Source organism: Marmota flaviventris, chromosome 2, assembly GCF_047511675.1.
Source record: "Marmota flaviventris isolate mMarFla1 chromosome 2, mMarFla1.hap1, whole genome shotgun sequence".
NCBI classification, from domain to species: domain Eukaryota; kingdom Metazoa; phylum Chordata; class Mammalia; order Rodentia; family Sciuridae; genus Marmota; species Marmota flaviventris.
Window position 1 is genome coordinate 179,121,965 of NC_092499.1, and position 21,970 is coordinate 179,143,934.

The 21,970-nt window shown below is 51.8% G+C and overlaps 1 protein-coding gene across 1 annotated transcript; it reads left to right on the forward strand.

The window, feature by feature from the left end:
• The first annotated feature begins 10,830 nt into the window (after nucleotides 1-10,830).
• Bpifa3 (BPI fold containing family A member 3) lies at nucleotides 10,831-21,244 on the forward strand. The gene is made up of 6 exons (XM_027945123.2): nucleotides 10,831-10,954; nucleotides 16,780-16,930; nucleotides 18,694-18,801; nucleotides 19,536-19,685; nucleotides 20,640-20,724; nucleotides 21,101-21,244. Exons 1-6 carry the CDS (start codon nucleotides 10,831-10,833, stop codon nucleotides 21,242-21,244), a joined length of 762 nt encoding a protein of 253 aa, XP_027800924.2.
• Nucleotides 21,245-21,970: the final 726 nt, after the last annotated feature.

Below are 21,970 nucleotides of genomic sequence, written 5' to 3' on the forward strand. Positions count from 1 at the left end.
TAAGCAGCTCAGTGAGACCCTGTCTCTAAATAAGATACAAAATAGGGCTGGGGATGGGGCTCAGTGGTCGAGTGCCCCTGAGTTCAATCCCCAGTACCTAATAATAATAATAATCAGCATCTGTGTGACCAGAGGTGAGTTGATGGGGTTCCCCAAGACTCAGTGTCCTTATCTGTACAAAAGCATGAATAATCATCAGTGAACACCCGATGCTCAAGCGTCTTCCATGAATCTTCTTATCTCATACTCTAGGTCATGTTATTATCTCCATTTTTAAACTTAAGGAAAGTTCCAGAAAAGGTCCATGACTTACCCAAGTCATGCAGTTGTCAAAGGCTGAGCTGACATAGGACCCCGTTGCAGTCTGTCCCCCCACCCCTCCTACCTGTGTGTCCCCTCAGTGGGGTTGGCTTAGGACACCTTTCCTTGAGGGCCCTGTTCGGGCTGCATTGGCAGAGCCCCCACCGACTGGAGCCCATGACCTTGCCTTTCAGATGTGTCCTGTGATTGACAGAGCTCTGTCTGGCCTGAGTCCGGAGGTGGTGAATGAAATAATAAGTAAGTGCTGGAGGGGGCAAGGGACAGGAGAACTCCAGGAAGGAACTCAGACTTCTTCCTCGCCCTCTTCACTCACCTCATTTGATACCTCTCCTAGACCAAAGATCTCTTCCCTGCTAAGGAAGAATGGTCCCTGATAATAAAAACTCAACCACGACAGTGCACACCTAAAATCCCAGCAACTGGGGAGGCTGAGGCAGGAGGATTGCAAGCTAGAGACCAGCCTCAGAAACTTAGCAAGACCCTGTGTCAAAATAAAAAGGACTGGAGGTCTTGCTCAGGGGTCAAGTGCCTCTGGGTTCAACCTCCAGTACCAAAAAGCAAACAAACAAAAACCTAAGAAATACAGCTGTCATTTTCTGAGGGAGTCCAGTGTACCAAGGCCAGGGTTAAGCACGGCGCCTGTACTCGCCATTGATACCCCATTCCTAGCTAAGGGCATGCTTGATTCTATTTTGGCCTCAAAATCCTAGAGAAGGTGAGATATGAATGGAAACTTCTCTGGGGTAGAAGATCTGCCTGATTCCCCCTTGACCCTCCTCCCAAATGCATACTGTTGCATATTTCAGAAAATCAGCCTGGTTTCAGCTCAGACAAAAACTACCTCCTTCCAGCGGTCTCTACCCCAAACACCCAAAATTTCCATGTCTGCCAAAACCCAAAGTGACAAATTTAAGATTGAATCTCAGGAGTCTGAAAACCATTAGAATGAATAGGTTGGAAGAGCTCTTCCTGGCTGGATGTTGTGGGGCACACCTGTAATCCCAGCAGCTCAGGAGGCTGAGGCAGGAGGATTGTGAGCCTCAAAGTTCAAAGCCTCAGCAACTTACCAAGCCCCTAAGTAACTCAGCAAGACTCTGTCTCTTAATAAAATATGCCAAAAAGGGCTGAGGGTGTGGTTCAGTGGTTAAGTGCCCCTGGGTTCAATCTCTGGTACCAAAAAAAAAAAAAAAAAATTTTTCCCTTCATTCGCTCGATATTCACTAGTCCTTGCTGAGCGTTAATGCTGGGGTTTCTGAAGTTCCCTTAAGGGACCCTCCCAGAAAGCAATCTTTCTGGCCTCTGCTCACATGCCTCCATTGACAGGGAGCTCACTACTTCTGATGAAGGAAACCCGGGTGGACTTGGCACTGCCACAGCTTGGGTTCCCAGGCTAGCCCAAAGGGAGTGTGAGAGGGCAGCTCAGAAGCTCAACCTCGCTCTTCTGCTGGGCCACCACTTTGGAGAGATGGCCAGGTCAGTGGAGACCCTAGAATGCCAACCTCCTCCACTGTCCCATTCCATGAGATCAGCTTATGAGTGACCGGCTCGTCCAAGATTCATCTGGGAGGAAGTGGTTGTTCCCAACCTGCTGATCGGGAAACCGACGCCCAAAGTTGAAAGCAATTTATCCAAGATGACTGACTCCGTGAGGAAGACTGGCCGTGAAAACTAAGTGCTTAGGAAGTGCTTTTCTATATGCCAGGAACTTGGAGCGTCTTAGATGAGTCCATACCGCTCCATCGGGTAGGTCTCAGCCCTCTCTGCGGGTGACAGAGGAGGAAACAGAGACAACGAGAGAGAAAAATATTTGACCATAGTTTCACGGAAGAAGTTGGCAGAGACAGAGAGAACCCACATTGTTCAGCCACAGGGCCGGCACTGTTAGCAATTGGGCCTCAAAACAGGGTTGTCAGTGGGGTCCCCAAAGGCGCAGAGACAGAGGCTGGGGCGGGAAGCTCTGACTTGTCACTGGCTGTCTTGGATGACTCCACTGATGGCTTTTTCCTTTCTTTTTTTTTGTGGTGCTGGAGATGGAACTCAGGGCCTCGCACATGCTGAGCACCCCTCTACCAGGGAGCTACCCCCAAACCCTGTGAATTGTCTGTTTTGAGGCAGGTCTCACAAAGTTGCCCAGGTTGGTGGAGGGGTTGCCAAGCATGGGGTTCCTGAGTTCCATCTCCAACACCCCCCAAAAAATCAGAAAGCTGCCTCCACGCCTTTGGCTCATTCCCAACCCTGGCCTGCTCCAGTTGGACAGAGGAAACTCCTCTGGCCTCTGGGATCCTCTCCCAACCCCCTGGATGAGGTTCTGTTTTTTTATTCTAGATAAAATTGTGCAGCCCAGTGATGATCAAGAGACCAACGAAATTCCCTCAAAGTGAAGGAGCCACATACTACCAATCAGGTGAGAGACCAGAGCATATTTCCATTCCTTAGTGATGACTCTGGGCCTTTTCGTCATTATGTCATTTATTCATTCATAAAATTTTAGTTAAGCATCTACTGTATTCTAGACACTGTTCTAGGTTCTCAGGATACACAGCAAATAGGGTAGACAAGGACTGTGCTCTCCTGGAGTTTGTGTTCTAATCAGGTATATAAGAAGGAGCAAGGAAATAAGTATATAGTCAACTAAATTCCAGAGGGTGGCAGGTATTTTGCAGAAAACAAAGTAGGAAGATATGAGACTGAGTAATGGGGATGGTGGCAGGAAGGGAAGCATCAAAATGATACAGTCATTCTGAAGGCTCTTTGAGGAAAAAGGATTTCAGTCAAGCCCTGAATGAGAGGCAGGAGTTGTGCCAAGACCCAGGAAAAAAACATCTCAGCAGAAAGTGAAGATGTGCAAAGGCCCTGAGGCATAAATGAATGAGCTTTCCTTTCCAAAGCAAAGAAAGGAGGCCTAGATGGCTGGACGGTAGAGGGAGCTCAGTTATAGGAGGCATGCGTACAAGAGTGGTACAGGGGGACATTCTGTAATGATGCCATTATTCATTTCATTTGTCATGCTTTATTTGCCTTCTGTGCCAAATACCCTGTGCTCAGATGCCACCATCTGAAGTCTCAAAAGAAGCACGCCCACCAGTCCCTTCCCTGGGGTATTTTTCTTCACTCATGGCTGTCGGAGTTTACAATACTCTTGCTTCTTTTCTCTCTCCTCCATTAGAATGTAGACTTCACGAGGCAGGAATTCTATCTTGTTCCACATTTGATCTGAGGGGTCAGGATCACATGGCACCTGACCTTAAGAGTCACCAGCCTAAAAAGGGTTAAAACAAGTCAGTGGGGTGCTATGGCTGAGGGTCTAGGTAGGCAGAGAAGCAAGAGCCAGCAGCCATGCCCGGGGACTTCCTGGGGGCATCCCAGACGAAGCAGGATTGGAACTGGGGACTGAAGCGTGGTGGAAAGTTTCTTGGTGACAAAAGGCCTTTTAAGCAGAGGACACAACATGCAAATACACAGGAACAGGAAAGGGTCCAGGGCTTCAGAGAGAAGCTGAGGGGCTGGTCCCAGGGGTCATGAGGGATGGAGACCCCGTCCTTTGAGGAGTAAGGATAAGTTCTTAGAGATCTGTACACATGCTCCCTGAGGACAAGGGCACATGTGGCAGACTGAGCCACTAAGAAGGTGCAGTCTATGAAGGGCACATAAGAAACTGAATGGTCGGCACCATCATTGAATCCGCATCATTCGGTTGAAGAGCTCAGTTATGGGATTCTCTAAGCCAGGGCTACCAAATTGAAATGTGGCACGAGACACCCGTGTAATTTTGAGTTTTGTAGCAAAGACATTTTTAGGAGGAAAGAAAGAAACAGAAGGTCTGATTTTTAGTCATATTTTAATTTACCCAGTAGAACCACAATATTCTCATGTCCACGTGGAATCGATATAAAATCATTGTGAAACAGTTTGCATTCTGCTTTTGTACTAAGCCGAGCCAGTGTGCATTTTCTTTGGTTTGGACTAGCTGTGCCTGAAGTGCCAGATGCCCCATGTGGCCAGCTACTAGCCAGTGGACAGTCCAGCTCTTATCAAGCCTTCTCATTGCCACTTGCAAAACTTCGGAAGACCTGGAGCACCTGTCTCATTTTATCCCCACACTCTCTCAGGACTCCACTTCTCACAGAAGTGGAAATCTGCGACCTCCCTAACACACTCGGCTCACAGGCACATTCGGTTGAGTGTAGAAAGTAGCTTATAAGGGTCAGGGAATTGCCAATATTGCCAATATTAAAGTGTCACGAAGAGGGTCAAGGTAGGCAGACCCACCTTAGCTGATGAGCAGCCTTGTGGAGTACCCAGGCAGGGCCGCGGGCGGCCATGTGGCGACGTGTTTCAGCACCATGGAGAGGGGCGGCCGCACCTGCCGGCGGCCGAGGGCACGGGCTGGGGCGGGGCTCCCGGCTGCTGGGCGAGGGTTTGGCGGAGCCTGACGCCGGGATTGTCTCCACCGAACCAGGTCCTGCTTGCTGATCTCCTGGGAATGCCCTCCACCCTCCGCCTGCCACCTGCCTTCGATCACGTCCCCTGAAATTGCGTTACCTCCGCGGGTCCAAAGACCCCCTCCTTCTCAGGGCAGAGAAGCTGCTCCCTCAAATCCCACCAGGGTCACGTGCTGACCCCATGATCTTCCCGCAATAAATGCTTTTGCAGCTCTGACCCGCAGACTGTCCTTCCTGCGCAGTGTCGTGTGGGTGGGGGCCACAGCAGCTGAGGGAGCTGGTCTGATCATGACCACAAAGTCTGGAAGAGGCCGGTTCGTCGTCCTGTCTCAGGAGTTGCTGGACATTCTGGGGCGGAGTTTCCCAAAAGCTAAGGACCAAGGCTCCCTGCCTCATCTGGGATGTTTGCTGGACCGATTCTGTGACTTTGGGCAGGTCCATCCTCGGGGCAGTGAGGACTTTGGTGTCACCCCCAAAGTGTCCTCCTCAAGAACAATCCACAAAGTGATGCTTTGTGGGAGAAAGCTTATCTCGCTCCTGAACCCCACTAGTCTTCTCCAAAGGTCACTCGGAGCCTCTATGTCCTCTCCTTCGTCTGCTGCTCGGGTTTATGTGACCTGGTTTCTTCTCCCAAACTCCTTAAAGCACCTTGCTCTGGGGCAGACACACCTACTGACGCCCAGGGCCAAGGAGCTGCTCTTCAGTGCGCACGCGCCTCGGTTTAGATGCAGCTTGACGCCCGCTCCAACCCCCTCCACCTGCGGCTCCGCCCCTCACTCTTCGCCATCACAGCCTTTCAAAAAGTCCCCACTTCACACCTGGCACTCACCTATGCACTTCATTACGTCACACCACTCACGCCACTTACCCTTTTAGACTGGTTATGAAGCTTTTGTCTCTTGGTCCCCAAACCCTCTCTCTGCTGCGCTGCTGGGTCTGGGATTCTGCAAACCATTTATCTTCTTCATTCCTCTGAACTTCCGGTCCCCCGAACACGGCACAGCCGTTGATTTGGGAAACCGGTGGCGGACGCACATAACCTTGTGGCACTCCTGGTGTCCACAAGGACTAGGGTGGCTGCTTCTGGTGAACTGGAAGTTCTTACAGAAGCAAGGGGTGAGTCTGAGTGGCAACAAAATAACCAGAGTACTTCTCTAGTGATAATCAAAGAGGCATCTCTTTCTTGCAGTTGCAAGGCTGATCTCCCGGAAAATCAGAACTGAGTTACATAATCACAATGTAACTTACACCCAAAGCCTCACCAAGTTGCTCTTAAAAAGTTAAGGCATCGATAGGCATAGCAGCGCATGCCTGTCATCCCAGCAGCTCGGGAGGCTGAGGCAGGAGGATTGCGAGTTCAAAGCCAGCCTCAACAACTTAGCGAGGCCCTAAGCAACAAAGTGAGACCCTGGCTCAAAATAAAAACTAAAAAGAGGTGGGGGTGTAGTTCAATGGTTAAGTACCCCCGGATTCAATCCCTGGTATCAAATATAAATAAAATAAAAGTTAAGGCGTTGATGGGGAGGATATGGGTTCTGAGACTTGGAACAGGAATATCTGGGAGAATTCAAACAAAGCTAAGATCTTGAATCCTCAAGTCACTCTGGGCTTCCATTTGAGATATTAGAAAAGAAAACTGAGGGTTAGAGAGTAGAGGGGATGTGCCCAAGCCACATCAGTAAGAATCAGTAGAATCAGAATTCAAACCTGTGTCAGTCCTTGAATAACATTCAGGGCCTCACCGTGGCCTGCAAGGACACATCAGATCTGTCCCCATGCGCAGACTTGAGCCCCTGCCCCGCTGCTCTTCCCCCTTCTCTCTTGCTCTGGGTTCACTGACTTCCTGGTCCTTCCCTCAACATTCCAGCCTCAGGCTAGACACCACCTGGGACGTCCACAGCCCTCGCCTCCTGTGGCTCTTACAGACCTCCAAGCTTCAGCTTTGAGAGGGGATCCAGGCCAGCCCATCTGGGGGGCCCTGCTCCCACCCTCCAGGCCCCATGTCATTTCTCATTTAATTCCTCTTCCGGACTGGGTACTCATCACTTGGCCTCCGTTGAAATCATCTTAGAATTCCTTTACCCGGCACTGCCCCTCGGCTGGCAGGGCTACGAGTCAGCAAAGGTGGGAGGTTTGGCAGGCTTTGCTCAGTAAGACTGTTGACTCCCTGGGCAATGAATGTCCCCCCCCCCCCCCCCCGTTGGGGAATGTCACTCCCAGAGCCACACAATCCTCCCCCAAGAATAGCCTCCCGATTCCCAGAGGCAGATCCAAATGGAGGAACTTAGCTGCCATGAGAATTTAGGAGCAGGTGAAGCAGGATGAACAATTTTGAGTGACACCTGCCAAAGAAAATTAATAAAAGAAGAAGAGGGACAAGGAGAGAAAGAAAACTCGGTCCAAGAGTTTTCTCGGTCCGAGAGGAAATGGGCAGCGGAGGAGAAGCCAAGTTGTTTGAAGGAAGAAATTAATAATCGCTCAGGTCGGTGCCATCTTCAGGGTGACTGGCGGACACTTCCTCTTTCCTCCTGGCTGAAGCTGAAGGCGGGTGAGGCTCTGAATGGCGGGTCATTGTTAATGACTTGGCCTCCCCCGTCCTCCCTGAGAGGCTAAGCCAGCGCTCCAGCTCCCTCGCTGCGGCTGCCCCCGTGTGGTCGTGGAGGGAGCGGGCGGCTCTGCCGCGTGGATGACTCCGGAGCCCTGGTACCTCCCAGGCTATCCCAGGGAGGACCCTCGTAGACCCCACGTGGACTACAAGCGGAAGTGCATCTGGACAGAGCAGGCTTGCAGGGCCTGAGATGAAGGCTAGGAACAATGTGCTCATGCGCGGGGTCTGCTAGTGTCCCGAGCTCCCGTGTCCACAGGAAATGACAACCTGGAGGGTTCTGGGAGGGCAAGAGAGGCTGCCGAATGCCAGTGGACCTGAGCCTGGCTGAGAGCTTAGGGAGCTGTCCCTGTCCCCTCACTGTGTGGCATGTGGGTGAAGTGGATCCTGCAAAGAGCAGGCTTAGCCCAGGGAATGAGCCCCAGGGTGAAGCACCCATTCTCCAGCAGCTCAGAAAGGGCCAAGCAGGGCTGAGAATCGAACTCATGTAAATGAATGTAAATAAATGGACAAGATAAATGTCCACCAAAGTCTAAAAAAAAAATTAAAAAAAAATAGAAAGGGCCAAGCGTCCCCACTCTCTGGGAGCAGCGGCCGCTGCGTCATTTGTCAACACGCCGTCTTTCCCTTGAATCAGCCTGGCCACCCTTCACAGCCACAGCCCGTCGTGGGCATGTTGAAGACCACGTGGGTTTGTGAGCCCCCTGAGGACAGAGACCCTGCCTGGCCTCTCCCCATGGCCCCAGCATCCGCAGCGCCAGGCATTTAGTGCTGGATGGTCTCAGTGCCTCTTCCTGGTGAGTGAATGAATGACAGCGGGGCTCACCACCCGGGACCATGGCACCTCCACTGCCCATGCCATCTGTGCATTGGAATGTCCTGCCAGGGCCACCCGCCAGTCATGCTCTCACAGTGACAGTCTTAACAGAGGTGACTCCTTTATTTTTTTTTAAATTTTATTATTATTATTGCTACTTTTTTAGGGTGCTAAAGATTGAACCCAGAGGTGCTTAACCACTGAGCCACATCCCCAGCCCTTTTCTGATATTTTATTTAGACCCAGGGTCTCGCTGAGTTACTTAGGGCCTCTCTAAATAGCTGAGGCTGGCTTTGGACTGGCGATCCTCCTGCCTTAGCCTCCCAGACTGCCGGCATTACAGCTGTATGCCACTGCACCCGGCTAGAGGTGCTCCTGTATACATTTTGCAGTTCCTCTGACCCGGGCACCCTTCACCAGCCACCTTGGGTTCTGGATGAGGAAGCTGAGTTTCAGAGAAGAGGGGACAAAGACAAGGGCAGTCTTAGAATGTGACTGGCAGGCACATCCCCCTTCGGCCCCGCCCACCCCCGAGGCCTGCAGGGCCATCCTGTTATCCTGTTATCCTTGGACCCCAAGTCTGCCAAGGGGCGGAGATGGAAGCTGAATTACATATTTAAGAAGGTTTTTAATGCCATACCCCATACCTGACCCAAGAGTCTAAAGCACATGACTCCGCATGGACCTGGCCCCAAATCGAGGGCTCACCTCCTGAGCGGGACCTTTTTGTCCCCCAACTCTGTCCTCCTTATCATGCACCAAACACCAAGAGTCCCCACCCTCCAGGTCACTGGGTCATGAGATTCTGTGGCTCCAAGAAGCACAGCCAGCCCTGGGCTAAGGTATCCTAAGGGTCAGGGACAACAGATTTGTCCCTCTGTCTGGTGCCCGCCCACTCTGTTCCTATTTTCTTGACAAAAAAAATAACAAAATTCTTACCAGTTGCACAAGACCAGGAAGGTTAGGAAAGGACACTTGAAGTAACTGATATTCTACAAACATCCCCAAGCGGAGCATGAACTTGGAGAAAGGGGGGCCTCGCAGAGCAGAAAGCCGACACCCCGAGCCGCCGTTCCCAGCGCATCTCTTACGACACCAGAGCTCACTGCCCAGGAACGCAGCCAGGACCTCTGGGGAATTCTCAAAGAAGACATTGTCATCTGCTACCTGAGTGGGACCCTCCATATCCCCCACAATGTCCCAGGGTTGGGTGGAAAGCAGAGGGTCAGTGACAAAGGCCTTTGTCTCAGCACCTCCGTCATGGGATTGTGGGGCCCAGGTCCCCAGGCCTGCTGTGGAGTGAGCAGATGACAGGAAGGGGGGGCACAGGGGTCCTGCGGGGGGAGGCCACGCACAGAGGAGTCTGCTCAGTGCGTAACAGGAAGCCGGGGACAGAGGAGGGGCAGGGTCCCAGCTGTGCCTCACATGAAGGGTTGGGTGCTGCACAGGGAAGGGGCTGCGGGGGAGCAGGGACGGCTTCTAGGGAAACGGTCCCTTTGCAGTAATTCAAAGGAAGACAGTGATGGCTAAGAAGCAGTCAGACGTGATCAGGTTCTGGAAGAGTGGACAGGGTCTCCTGACGTGTGGGTTGTACGAGCTGAGAAGAGAGGACCTAGGAGCAACCTCTAAGGGCTGCAGCTGGACACTGGGTGGGCTGCCATTTCTTATTTTGGAGGGGGGGGCGGCACGCCTGGAATTGAACCCAGGGGCACCCGACCACTGAGCCACATCCCCAGCCCTATTTTGTATTTTATTTAGACACGTGGGCTCACTCAGTTGCTTAGTGCCGCGATGTTGCTGAGGCTGGCTTCAAACTCGTGATCCTCCTGCCTCAGCCTCCCGAGCTGCTGGGATGACAGGGGAGGGCCACCGTGCCCAGTTTAGACTGGCATCCCTGAGATAGGACATGGGATTTGAACTGAATTCTCTCTGACGCCCCTCCCCACCCCAGGGCTCTGTGGTTAACCTGATGCTTCAGCTTCGAGCTTGTCTGTCCTCCTATAAATCTTATATGGGAAGGTGAGGCCACCATCCACCCATCCATCCAGTCATCTGTACCCTGTAACAAGCATTCATCAGGACTACCACGTGTCCAGCATGGGAGATGCTGGGGACATCACCCATCCAGAAACCTATCCTTTGGTAAGGATTTGAGACTGTGTTTCCCCCTCTGCTCAGCCCTGGGGCGCTCAGAAACATTCATTAGCTCTTTGTTCTGGTAAACCAACATGGCCCTGGGGACAGAGGTTGGTTTTTCTTGCCCTTAAGAAAAACCTAGTTCAAACTGGACAGCCTGGAGTGGGCCGCTCCCACCCACTCGCTCACTCATCCACTGACGGGTCACCAACCTGCCTCCTGGGTCAGGGTCTGGGAGAGATGACCCAACAGTGGGCCCTGGTGGGCGTCTCCAGGCAACCAAGCCCCCTGGGGCTCCGGCCTGCCCAGCGTTCCACCCTTGCCATGTGAGCCAGCCGCCTGCCGCTGTCGAGTCCACTCTCCACCTCCCCACGGCATGCTGGGGGCCAGCTCTGGGGCCATCTTCCTACAGAAAGCCATGTGCCCATCCATCCACGTGGCCACCCGCACAGCCATCTTCCCGGGCCCCATCTGACCCTTCTTGACACCTGCAGGTCCTAGAACCCAAGATGAGGCCACTCTGGAGGCTCCTCGTCCTCCTGGCGTTGCTGGCCTGGGCCTTGGCGCTGCAGGAGCAGCCTTGGGCTGGCCTGGCCACGGCCCGCATAGACAGCAAGTCCACCCTGGCCAGAAGTAAGCTCAGCCCTGGGCTCTGCCCACCGTCCACGGTGGGGTGGGGGTGTGAGGGGGGTGGGGGGTGGGGGTGGGGGGCGGGACTTCGGGTCACTTAATTTTTTCTTTTATTTCCCTCAATCTCAAGTATAGAAAATTGAGTTTGAATTATTCACTTGTCAATTCATAGCATGTCACACCGGTCGTGAAATCACTCACTCCAAGGTCCCTCTTGTTTTATTTTGGTACTTCCTCCTTTGTCCCTTAGCCTCAATGCCATCCCCCGGTGTCCTTGGCAGGCACCCGGTGTGTTGAGCATCTGTGTTCCAATATGCCTGTTCCCTGCAAGCAGCGTTTTGATTGACGTAATCCGTTGGGCCACACGTAGCTCCTTCTGGTTTTTGCGGTTCCACTCCGAATGCGGTGGTGACATCTATGTGACCTCAGCGGCATAGAGAGGTCCATCCATTTCCTCTATCTCAGTTTACCTGGTGGTCACACCAGGGGGGGACACTCAGGCTTCTCTGATCCCTACTGTTGTCAGCTGCACAGAGATGAACACCCTTGTCCACGTCCCTGTTGGACCCCAGGAGAATTTCTCTCAGGGGCCCAGAAGGAAGACGCCTGCACCCTAAAGCAGAAGTAGGCTGGATTCTGACGACCGAATCCTCTAGAACAGCTGTGCCGCTCAACACTGTTTCTCTCCAGTAATAAACAGCAAACCTGTTCCCCGCTCCCCACTGTTGGGGAACTGTCTGCCAGGTCCACAGACCCGTAGCAGAGGGGCTCGAAAGCAGACATTTATTTCTCAGTTCCGGAGACTGGAAGGCCAAGTTCAAGGTGCTGGCAGGGTTGATTTGGGTACAGCCTCCCTTGAGGGTGTGCAGATGGTTACCACCTTCATGTCTCCTGGCTCAGCCTTCAGAGCAGGGCGTCTCTCCCTCTGCTTATAAGATCCCCAGTCTAGCCCATGAGGGTCGACCTTACGACCTCATTGAACTTTATTTACATCCTGAAAAGTCCCATCTCCAAATATTGTCAAGCTGGAGGGGAGGAGACGGGTTTCAGGGCACAGTGCCCTCTGGCTAACACCTGCGGGTCTGGTGAGTGAGGCGATTGTTTCAACTTGGCTTTACTGACGAGTGGGAAGTTTGAGCATCGCAGCATGATTCTGGCAACTGTCTTGACTTTTTTGAATTCCCCGTTCTTATCTTTTTATCCTTTTTTCTATTTTATTTCCTGCTCTTTTCCTTAATCCTCTTTGATTTTGAGATGTTAATATCCTCTTGCCATTATTCCCTTATCAGACTTAGCCATTGTTGATACAGTAATCCCTCAGTGCCCCGGGTATAGTTTCAGGACCAGACTCTGCAGGTAGCACCATCTGCAGACACTCCAGTCCTCTATGTAAAGCAGAACCCACCCACAGCCCCCTCCTGTGGGCTGCCAATCATCTCTCAATTACTTACAAAACCTAGTACAATGTCAACTAGATATCATAAATAGTTTTGAGTACACAGGCAGTTGTAAACAGTTGCAGTTACTATGTAAGTAGCTGTTATTGTTTAGGAAGTAACCACAAGAAAAATTAGTTGAATACAGACACATTTTTTTTCAAATATTTTCATTCCACAGCTGAGAGTGGATCTGAGAATGTGAAACCAGTGGATAGAGGATTGGCTGTATTTCTCCTCAACAGCCATCAATTAACTCTGTTTCCTGAACAGGAACATTTCCAAACTCATCAGTGTCTCATCTTATGGTTTGTGTTTGAACAGTCTTAGGACCTTCCACTGTTCCAGTCATATTCTACTCTTGGGTTCTCTTCTCTCTCTCTCTCTCTCTCTCTCTCTCTCTCGATTGGGCACTTAACCACTGAGCCACATCCCCATCCACCCCCATTTTGTTTTGAGACAGGGTCTCACTGAGTTTCTTAGGGCCTCAGTAAGTTGCTGAGGCTGGCCTCCAACTTTCAATCCTCCTGCCTCAGCCTCCTAAGCTGCTGAGATTATAGGTTTATGCCACCATGCCCAGCTCTATTGGGTTTTTCTATAGCTTTATAGTCTTACCTTTTGGATTAGGGATGCTAACCCACCCGGACACTCTGTGCATCTGTTGTGAGGTAGATAACCAGCTCCTTTTTGTACCTAGAGTGAGACAGCACTCCCCACCCATCTCTTAAAGACCAAATCCCTAATGTGAGGGTTCCCTTCCGAGTCCTCTATGCTGTTTCTGTGCATTCATCTCTATACCAATAACATAAGTCTTCAAGCACTGCTGGTTTAGCTGATAGAACTTTATTCTTCCAAATGAGCACACTGAGTTCCTGTAAAACTGTTTATCTGGAAATTTGATTGGAGTTACATTTAATTTTTTGGTTAACTTAGAATTAAATGTTGCCACACAAGAATCCTGACTACTCAATCACAAATTTAGCATATCATTTAATTTTTTAAAATTTTACTTTATATTTCATCCTAGAATTTTAAAGTCCTGTAAATGTCTTCAGCATGAGTTGATCAATTGGTTCCTAGAGAATGTGCAGTTTTTCTTGACACATTAAATGCTAATTTTCTATTTTCTGGTTGTTGCTGGTAAAGATGAGGGGGAAACTGATGAGTTTTGAAAATTAACTTGACCTGCAAAAGCCTTGTTGACCTTTTATAGTTCTAACAGCTTGTCTTATTTTTTTCGGTTAGATTCTCTAGAAGATTCTGTCATCAGCAGTGACCATTTTATCTGTTTTTACATGGTCCCTCATTTTTCCTATGCCTTTTTCTTATCTTGAGTTGTAGCCAGGGCCCTCTATAGGAAAGGGAATGTATCCATAATTCTCCACTCTGCAAGATATTTTCTGCAGGTTTTTGGAATAAAAATTTGGGGGTGGGGGTACCAGGGATTGAACTCAGGGGCAGTCAACGACTGAGCCTCCCCAGCCCTATTTTGTATTTTATTTAGAGACAGGGTCTCACTGAGGTGCTTAGCGCTTTGCTGTTACTAAGGCTGGCTTTGAACTCCTGCCTCAGCCTCCTAAGCCGCTGGGATTGCAGGTGGGCACCATCGCGCCCGGCTGGAATAAAAATTTTATTGCATTAAGACAGTTTCTTAAATTCCTAATTTTTGTTTAAATATCTATTTTTTAGTTGTAGTTGGACACAATACCTTTATTTCACTTATTTATTTTTATGTGGTGCTGAGGATGGAACCCAGGATATCGCACGTGCAAGGCGAGCGCTCTACCACTGAGCCACAACCCCAGCCTTAAATTCCTAGTTTTATGAGTTTTTCTTCATCATGTCAGTCTTGATATTTAACAAATGTCTTTCTGCATCTGATAGTTAATCAGTTTTCCCTCTAACCTGTTAAATGATAAATTGCATTAATCAATTTTCTGCTGCTGAATCATCCTAGCCATTCTGAAATAAATTACAAAGTACAGTTAGATTTTATTGCCTAATAGGATTTTTAGGATTTTAGCAAAATTTTCTTTTTCTTTAGAGTAGAAATCCATTTATTAAAATGTTTGACTGACATATGTATTTGTACACAGTTATAGGGAATAGTACAATAATGCAATATATGTATATAAAGTGTAATGATAAAATCGGGGTAATAAACATTTCCCATCTCCTCAATCATTTATAACTTCTATATGTTGGGAATCTTCATACTTTTTTTAGTATTTTGAAATATAGATTGCTGTAACCCATATTTATCTTACTAGGCTATAGAAAGCCAGAATTAATTCCTCCTACCCGTGTTCTGATGCTCCCTGTTTAACTTCTTCCCCTCCTCATCCTTCTCCTTCCCAGTCTTTAATTAGGATTTAAGTGCATTTTTCATATGTAAAACTATTTTGCAATTTTTTCTTTCTACTGTCCTTGAGGCTAGACAAGTTATACTAGCCTCATTGAATGAATTTGGTGTCTTTCTCTTTTTAAAAATTTCTGTCTTTATTTCAACGGAAAAAAATTGTTTGAACTCTTCCATACAACCATGTGGGCAAGAAGCTTTTGTGAAATGAGAAATTCAACCATTGTTTCTATTCCTTCAGAAATTCCTTGCCAGAAAAAAACAGAAATTCCTTGCTGTGTGCGATGGCACACGCCTGTAATCCCAGAAGTTCAGGAGGCCGAGGCAGGAGGATGGCGAGTTCAAAGCCAGGCTCCGTAATTTAGTGAGCAACTTAGTGAAACCCTGTCTCAAAAAAAACAAAACAAAAACAGATGGGCCGGGGATGTGGCTCAGTGGGTAGATGCCCCTGGGTTCAATCCCTGATACAAAAAAAAAAAAAAAAAATCTTAGGGTTTCTTGGATTATGGATGCTCTCCATTTCCCCTCATCAAAACTGGGCATTTTACGACTTGCCATAAAGGTCTCTGTTTCTCTTAGGCCATCAAATATACTGGCGTGTGTTTGTGGGTCCGGGCGTCCTCATCTGTACAATGGGTGTGGTTAGAATGCTGGTGTGCAAGGCTGTTCTTGAGGCTTGAGGAGAGTGTGTGCAACGTGCTTCTCCAGCGTGAACGTGTGGCTCACTGTCCTCACCTTCCAGGGTCCCTGTCAGGGACGTAGCTGGGAACAGCAGAAAATGCAGCTCAACCTGGCGTAAACAGTGGAAAAAAAAAGAAAGTTATTTCACAAAACTCAAGTTCAGGTGGTACGAGCTCCGGGCTCGGCTGGACCAGCGGCCCAGAGCTTCCGTCTGGTTGGACCCTGCCCCCTCCTCAGCTCTGCAACGTGTGGTCTCATCCCCAGGCTGGTTCCCAGTGTGGTAGAAAATGGTGGCCAGTGGCCATGGGAGCCGTGGGCTGCTCGCTCCTCTCCAACAGGAGAAGGAGAACGGACCCCTCCTCCTGAACGGGGGCCGTGAGACCTCATGTGAGTCTGGGTCACATGCCAGTTTGAACCTAAGGGTGAGTGTCACGCGATGATGACTCAGATAATCAATATCTGGATCAGAAATTGGAGAGTGTATCCGAAACGAATCAGGACTGAGATGGAAGGACAGGATGGATGGATGGACGGTCGGATAAGTGGGAGGAGGGGGGATGAACAGGATGCTAGGTAGGTTAGAAGGTGGATGGATGGATCGGGAGGGAAGGAAAGAAGGAAGGAAGGGAGGGAGGGAGGGGAGGAGGCAGACTGGGGTGACAGCCACTGGCCATCAACAAGCACTGCTGAGAGGGCAGGCTTCCCTACAGCTGCACTCTCCTTGAAACTCTTTGTTAGTGTGTCTCTCTGACTGGACAGAAAACTGGTTTGTGTCCCTGGTGCCCAGCTCAGGGACCCACACCCAGGAGATGCTCAGTGAATACTTGCTGGGCCAGGGGCCGGTGAGGGTCTCTGTCCTCCTCACCAGGACCCTGGGAGGCCGAGGTTTTTCCTTCATTTATCACACAGACAAGCAAACCAAGACTCAGGGAAGTGACAGAGCCAGGATTTGAACCCAGATCTCTGACAGAGGGGTCCTGGAAGGACCCCTGGAGCTGGCCCTGGAGGAGGGGGTAGGGACAGCTGCTGCTCTGTGGTGACCCAGGGTTCTCTCAGTGGGACCCGGTGGTGGGTGGAGCCTGTGGGTGATGGGCGTGTCCTGCGGTGAGCTCCCGCTGTCACCCTGAAGGTCTCCCCCGCACGGCCCACACCCGCTGGACCCCCACAGCGTCTGACTTTGGGTCTCACCTCAATCTTGAAAAGCGTAACTTCACAGATAGGGAATGTGGGTGGCCTGGACCAGCCACTCAGAGGAAGAGGCCGCCCCAGCCTGCGGCCCAGGCCTCCTGACCCCCCGGCCCCACTCTCTTCCACAGCACTGTGCAATGTCACTGGTCCTTGTCCTTTTCCAGTTATTGCCCAGGGCCTCATGAATCACAACGCAGAGGACCGAATCCAGAACATCCACCTCTTGGACAGTCTGAACGTCTCGGGGAGGATGGCCCCCGGGATGGTGGGCTGGCTGATCGGCGGCATGAACATCCAGCAGCAGTACGAGATCAGGTGAGGCCTGAGGCCCCCGCGGCCTTGGGACTCGTTATGGAGCTCGGAGTCAGAGGGCAGACGGGAGGACGTGGTGGCAGGCCTGTGAGAGGCACAGAAGAGAAGGCAGCAGGCCGAAGCCCAGGACAAGGACAGATGGGGACCCAATGCAAGGGACTGTTTGGGGAGGTGGCAGAGCAGGGTGACTCACAATGACAGCTCGGGGTTAAAGTGTCTGCATTGAAATCCTGGCTCTGTCACCAACCTTGGGGAAGTTGCCTGGCCCTTCTGGACCCATCTACAAAACGGGGACCCAGGGCCAGCCTGGGCGACCACCTGGGCTGTCCAAGGAGGTCAGGTCTAGGTCAGGCCTTTGAGCCCCCCCTCCACTGCTTGACAGCTGTGTGGTTCTGGGCAAAGCTGTTGCCTGCTCTGAGCTTCAGCCTTGAATCAGTAAAATGGGAACCATAATTGTCCCTGCCCCAGGATACGTTGGGAGCTTCTGCAAAGCATGCATTTCACTGCTCTGGTGCACGCGGCTGATACACAGTCCTTAGTCGCTAAAGTTCACCTTGCAGAACTGGACCTGTCCGCTCACACCCATAGGCAACCCCCCCCCTCCCCCAGCCCAAGAAGCGGGCTCCGCCTTTCCCACATCTCAGGGCTGCTCACCAGCAATACCACTGGGCAGTTGGCTCTGCCCTCCAGCCCCTTCCCTAGGACTTACTCTCTCCATTTTAATGGGCACCAACAGTTACCAGCAGGGCTTCCGTATGGTACAGGTGGCCACGATCCCCTCCCTTCATTCATTCCTTTAACTGATGCTATACTGGTTCACTGGGCAGCTACTACATCCGGGGACTTGGGCCGAGTTCTGGGAAAGCAGCTACAGAACAGATGTGTGGTCACCGCTGTTTGGGGTCTTGCATCCTTGTTAGTGACACAGGCTACTGAATGTAAGTCACTAATGTCAGGTAGACAGTCACGTTATGAAGATGCACAGAGCAGGGCGAGAGGCACTCGAGGGAACGGACCCAGGAGACTGTTCTGAAGCCCTTGAGCAGAAACCTGAATGGAGAGAAGGGGAGCTGGGGACATGGGGACGGACGTGGCAGAGCAAGCAGTAGCCGCAGAGGCCATGAGGTAGAAAGAGACGGGGGTGCTCGAGGGGTGTCCTGTGTGGGTGGAGGAGAGGAGGCTGTGGGGCAGGGAGGGCCAGGCCCCGCAGGTCTTGGGGTCCGAGGTGGAGTTCGAACTTTGTTCCAAGAGCAGCGAGAAGCCCTTGGTTAGTGGGGAGCACGAGGCCCCCTCAACTCCTCGTGGAGAAGAGTCCTCAGAGGGGCCAAGATGGTGGAGGGGAGCCCAGGGAGGAACAGAAGCCACTTCAGGAGGAGGTGAACTAACCTCCTGAGAGCAACACGAGTAGCCAAACTCAGGACATATTTTGCGAAAACAGCCAACGTGATTAGGGTGGGTGGAATGTGGGGCGAGGGGTGGAGGACAGTGAGAGTTCGGGCTCCCAGGCAGAGTGGTGGGGCCATCTTCCAAGAGGGCAGGCATCGTCCGAGAACAGAACCAGGGTCTTGCACTGCAGCTGTGCCCGGGGTCGCCCCAACCTAACCCGTACGGGGCTGCTCAGGGCGCCCTGGGAACAGGGCCCCTGCACCCGGCTCCGGCCCTCAGAGCGTCTATGACAGGAGCTGACTCCGAACCCGGGCAGATAGGACAGGGCTCTGCCTGTTCTGGGGCCTCACCCTCGCGGATCTTGCTCTTGACCGGTGCAGCATCAACATCACCAACGTTCAGCTGGACTGTGGTGGGATCCAGATACATTTCCATAAAGAGTGGTTCTCAGCAAACATCTCGCTTGAATTCGACATCGATTTGAGACTGTGAGTCCTCCAGAATGGCACCTGCCAGGTGCTGGTCCTCCTCACTGGGGACCTGGGAGCTGGGAGGAGAGGGAATGGGCAGCCTAGGAAATCCAGATGGTTCTGACGTGAATTCCAATCCAGCTTCTGAACACACTTACTGTGTGACTTTGGGCGAGTCACCCCATCACTCTGAGCCTTAGTTTTTTTCCACTGAAATGATAATCGTTATCGGTGGAGGCAGGTCATCTGCTCATTTAAACCGACGTGAGTTCACCACCGGGTTGGTGAATGAGAGAGGAAGGCCGCTTGGTTGCCACCTCTTCCTCCCTTGCCATCCTCCCGTAACATCCACTGCCCCGGGGAAAGGGAGGCCCAAGCTAAGTGGGAAAGGGTTTTAAAATGGAGATGAACTTTTGCAACTTTGAATTGCAAAGGCTCCTACCTGGTCTGCTCAGGGGAGTCACTGGGGCTAGGAACGTAGCTCCCTGGGGAAGCCGTGTGTCCCCAGCACCAACACTAGGGGCAGAAGTCACTGGCTAAGAGCCAATTTCCTCTTGATCACTGGCCCCAGGATTTAACTGGGGTTTGGTGGAAGGACTGGGGGGGGACAGGGGAAGCGCTGGCGGTGGACAGTGCCCGTCTCCCCCAAAGAGAGCGCCTGTGGGCTGCTCCAGCTCCCCCAACACCCTCGCCCTGTCTCCTGCTCCCTCTCCCCTGCCCCCTGTCCCCTGCCCCCTCTCTCCTGCCCTCAGGCCCTTCAACAACAACATCATGAAGACTCACGAGCACATGAGCCTCGCTGTGGAATTCTGGCTACAGAAGGACCAGTTCGGCCGGAGGGACCTGGTGATGGGTGAGTGCCTCATGGAGCCCGGCAGCCTCCACACCACAGTCTTCACCGAGTGAGGCCCAGCTGCACACCTCCCTTCCCCGCCTCCTCCTGAGTCCCTGTGCAGTGACGTCTCGGCCACCCCCTCAGAGCAGGCTCTGCCTCCCACTGGTCCAGACTGGTTCCTCGCCTCCTCTGCCCCCTTCACCAGGAGGAACTTTGTAACCCTGAAATCTGATCAGAAGCCCAGCCAGTGCTCCAAAACCTGCCGTGGCTCTCCACCACCCTCGGGATGGAGAGCAAACCCCCAGACTCACTCAAGCCCCACCTGTCCTCGCCCCTGCCTGATTCTGTAGCCCCCCCACCCCCACCCTCCAGGCTCTCAAAAGGCCCTGCTCCTCCACAACACACCACACATCTTCATACCACCGTGCCTTTGCACATGCCGACCCGGCAGCCTCAAAGGCCTTATCTGTCTTCTCTAAAGCACCCCCCTCCCACAATCGCTCTTTCATTCCTATATATTGCTCAAGAATCCATAATGTTCCAGGTACCATGCCTAATACCCAGGGGCACAGGGGCAAAGATGACAAAAATTAGAGCTTCATGAAGCTCAATGCAGAAGTCTTCCATCCTCAATAGACTGTCCCCTGAGGACAAGATGTGGGATGATTTATCTCTGAAATTCCCGAAAGCTGAACAATTAAGAACTCAATGAATGTCTGCTCCTTTCTTCACTGAATATCTAGATTATGCCAGGCATTCCTAAGAGGACAGTGTGGAGAAAGACCAGGAACTCTGGGTGCTCTTCTGATATGGTTCTAACAGAATTTGCACTTTCCTGCTGTGTGACCTTAGGCAAGTCACATAGCCTCTCTGAGTTCCCCTTGGGCTATTGCTGACAATAATAGTTCTTACATAGGACCAGAGAGGATTGAAAGTCTGTAAAGTGTCCTCACCACATAGCAGTTGGCGTGGGTGCTGCCAGATTGATCTGACCTGTTCTGGTGTCTCCCTCTCTTTCTAGGGCCATCCCACCCAGGATGAAACATTTTCTGCACAGCCTCAAAGAGAACCTGGAAAAAATTATCCCACACCTGGTAGAAAGTCAGGTGAGTCTGAGAAACATATTTGCCCCTGGGCCTCCTGAGTCTGAGAGTCGGACAGATACGTGAGCAACTGAGCAGAGCATTCTGAACCTTGGACACTAAAACTGAAAAATCTCAATGAAATTTTCAGTTTAGCCAGTGCATCCTCGGGCAAGGAACAGGGCCTCCTGGGCCCCAGTGTCCCCGTCCAGCAAGGGGACCAGCATAGTCCTACCTCACAGAGCTGTCATAAGACCTGGGGGTTCAAAGCACGGATGGGCCCCATGGAGCCTCGTGTGCCATGGTTCTGGCTGGAAACCCAGTGGAGGTGACACTCCACAGGACCCCAGTGTTCCTTCCCCAGCCCTGGGCCTGACCCTTCTCTCTGCTGGTGGCCCAGGTGTGTCCTCTGACTGGTGAGATCCTCAGGCAGCTGGATGTGAAACTGTTGAAAGGCCTCGTGGTCGACCCCGGGAGGATCCCTCAGAATTGGCAAGTATTGAAAGAAGGACCCCAGCCCCGGGACCCCCGAGAGGCCTGCTGAGGGTGTCTGCAAGGACACCTTGCAGAAAAACAAGGACACCTTCCTGAGAAACACCTAATATGATGGCCATTATGGTCCCCAAGAGAACTGGGACTGTAGAAGGGATCCCCTACCAAGAAACCCCGCCCAGTCACCCAAACCCAGGACACCACAGATTCTAGATCCTCCCAAGAGCTCCCCCCCAATCCAGGAAGGAGCACAGGCTCCGCCCCAGGCCTGAGACCCCCCTGCTCCTGTGGAAAGTGGCCAGTTTCAGCCCTTGCCCTCGTCGAGGCCCAGGCTCCTAAGTAGAGGACGAGAAGTGAATGATCAGGTGTCATTTGGAAAGACTGACACAAAGTCTCCTGGCCCCACCCTTTGGTCAGCCTTGGGGGAGGGAAGTTCCCTGCACTGTGGGCCTGGGGTCACCTGGCGACTGAGTCTGTCCCCTCTCCTTACAGAATAAGCAACTGCTCACCAACTTGGCCACCCGTGAGTCCAGGCAAGCTCCAGTCACCAGTGTCCAGGGCCCTCCAGCTGCCTGCCATTGACTGCAGAGAGATTCCACCTGGTGGGACTCAAGTCTCCCTCAGCATGGGGCTTCTGCTGCCCCTAGAAACTTGACCCCAGGCCTTAGGCAATTCCTGTCCTCTTCCACAATAAACTAGCTCTGAAGGGTGCACGGGTCCCCTCTGTGTGGCCCTGTGAAACAGACAGACGTGATCACAGGCACAGAAATACCAGAGA

Excerpts from the sequence above, each read along its gene's own strand:
- Bpifa3 (XM_027945123.2), top strand. The coding sequence starts at position 10,831 with ATGAGGCCACTCTGGAGGCTCCTCGTCCTCCTGGCGTTGCTGGCCTGG. Across the intron at positions 10,955-16,779 it reads CAAGTCCACCCTGGCCAGAA|TTATTGCCCAGGGCCTCATG; the intron begins GTAAGCTCAGCC and ends GTCCTTTTCCAG. Across the intron at positions 20,725-21,100 it reads CACACCTGGTAGAAAGTCAG|GTGTGTCCTCTGACTGGTGA; the intron begins GTGAGTCTGAGA and ends CTGGTGGCCCAG.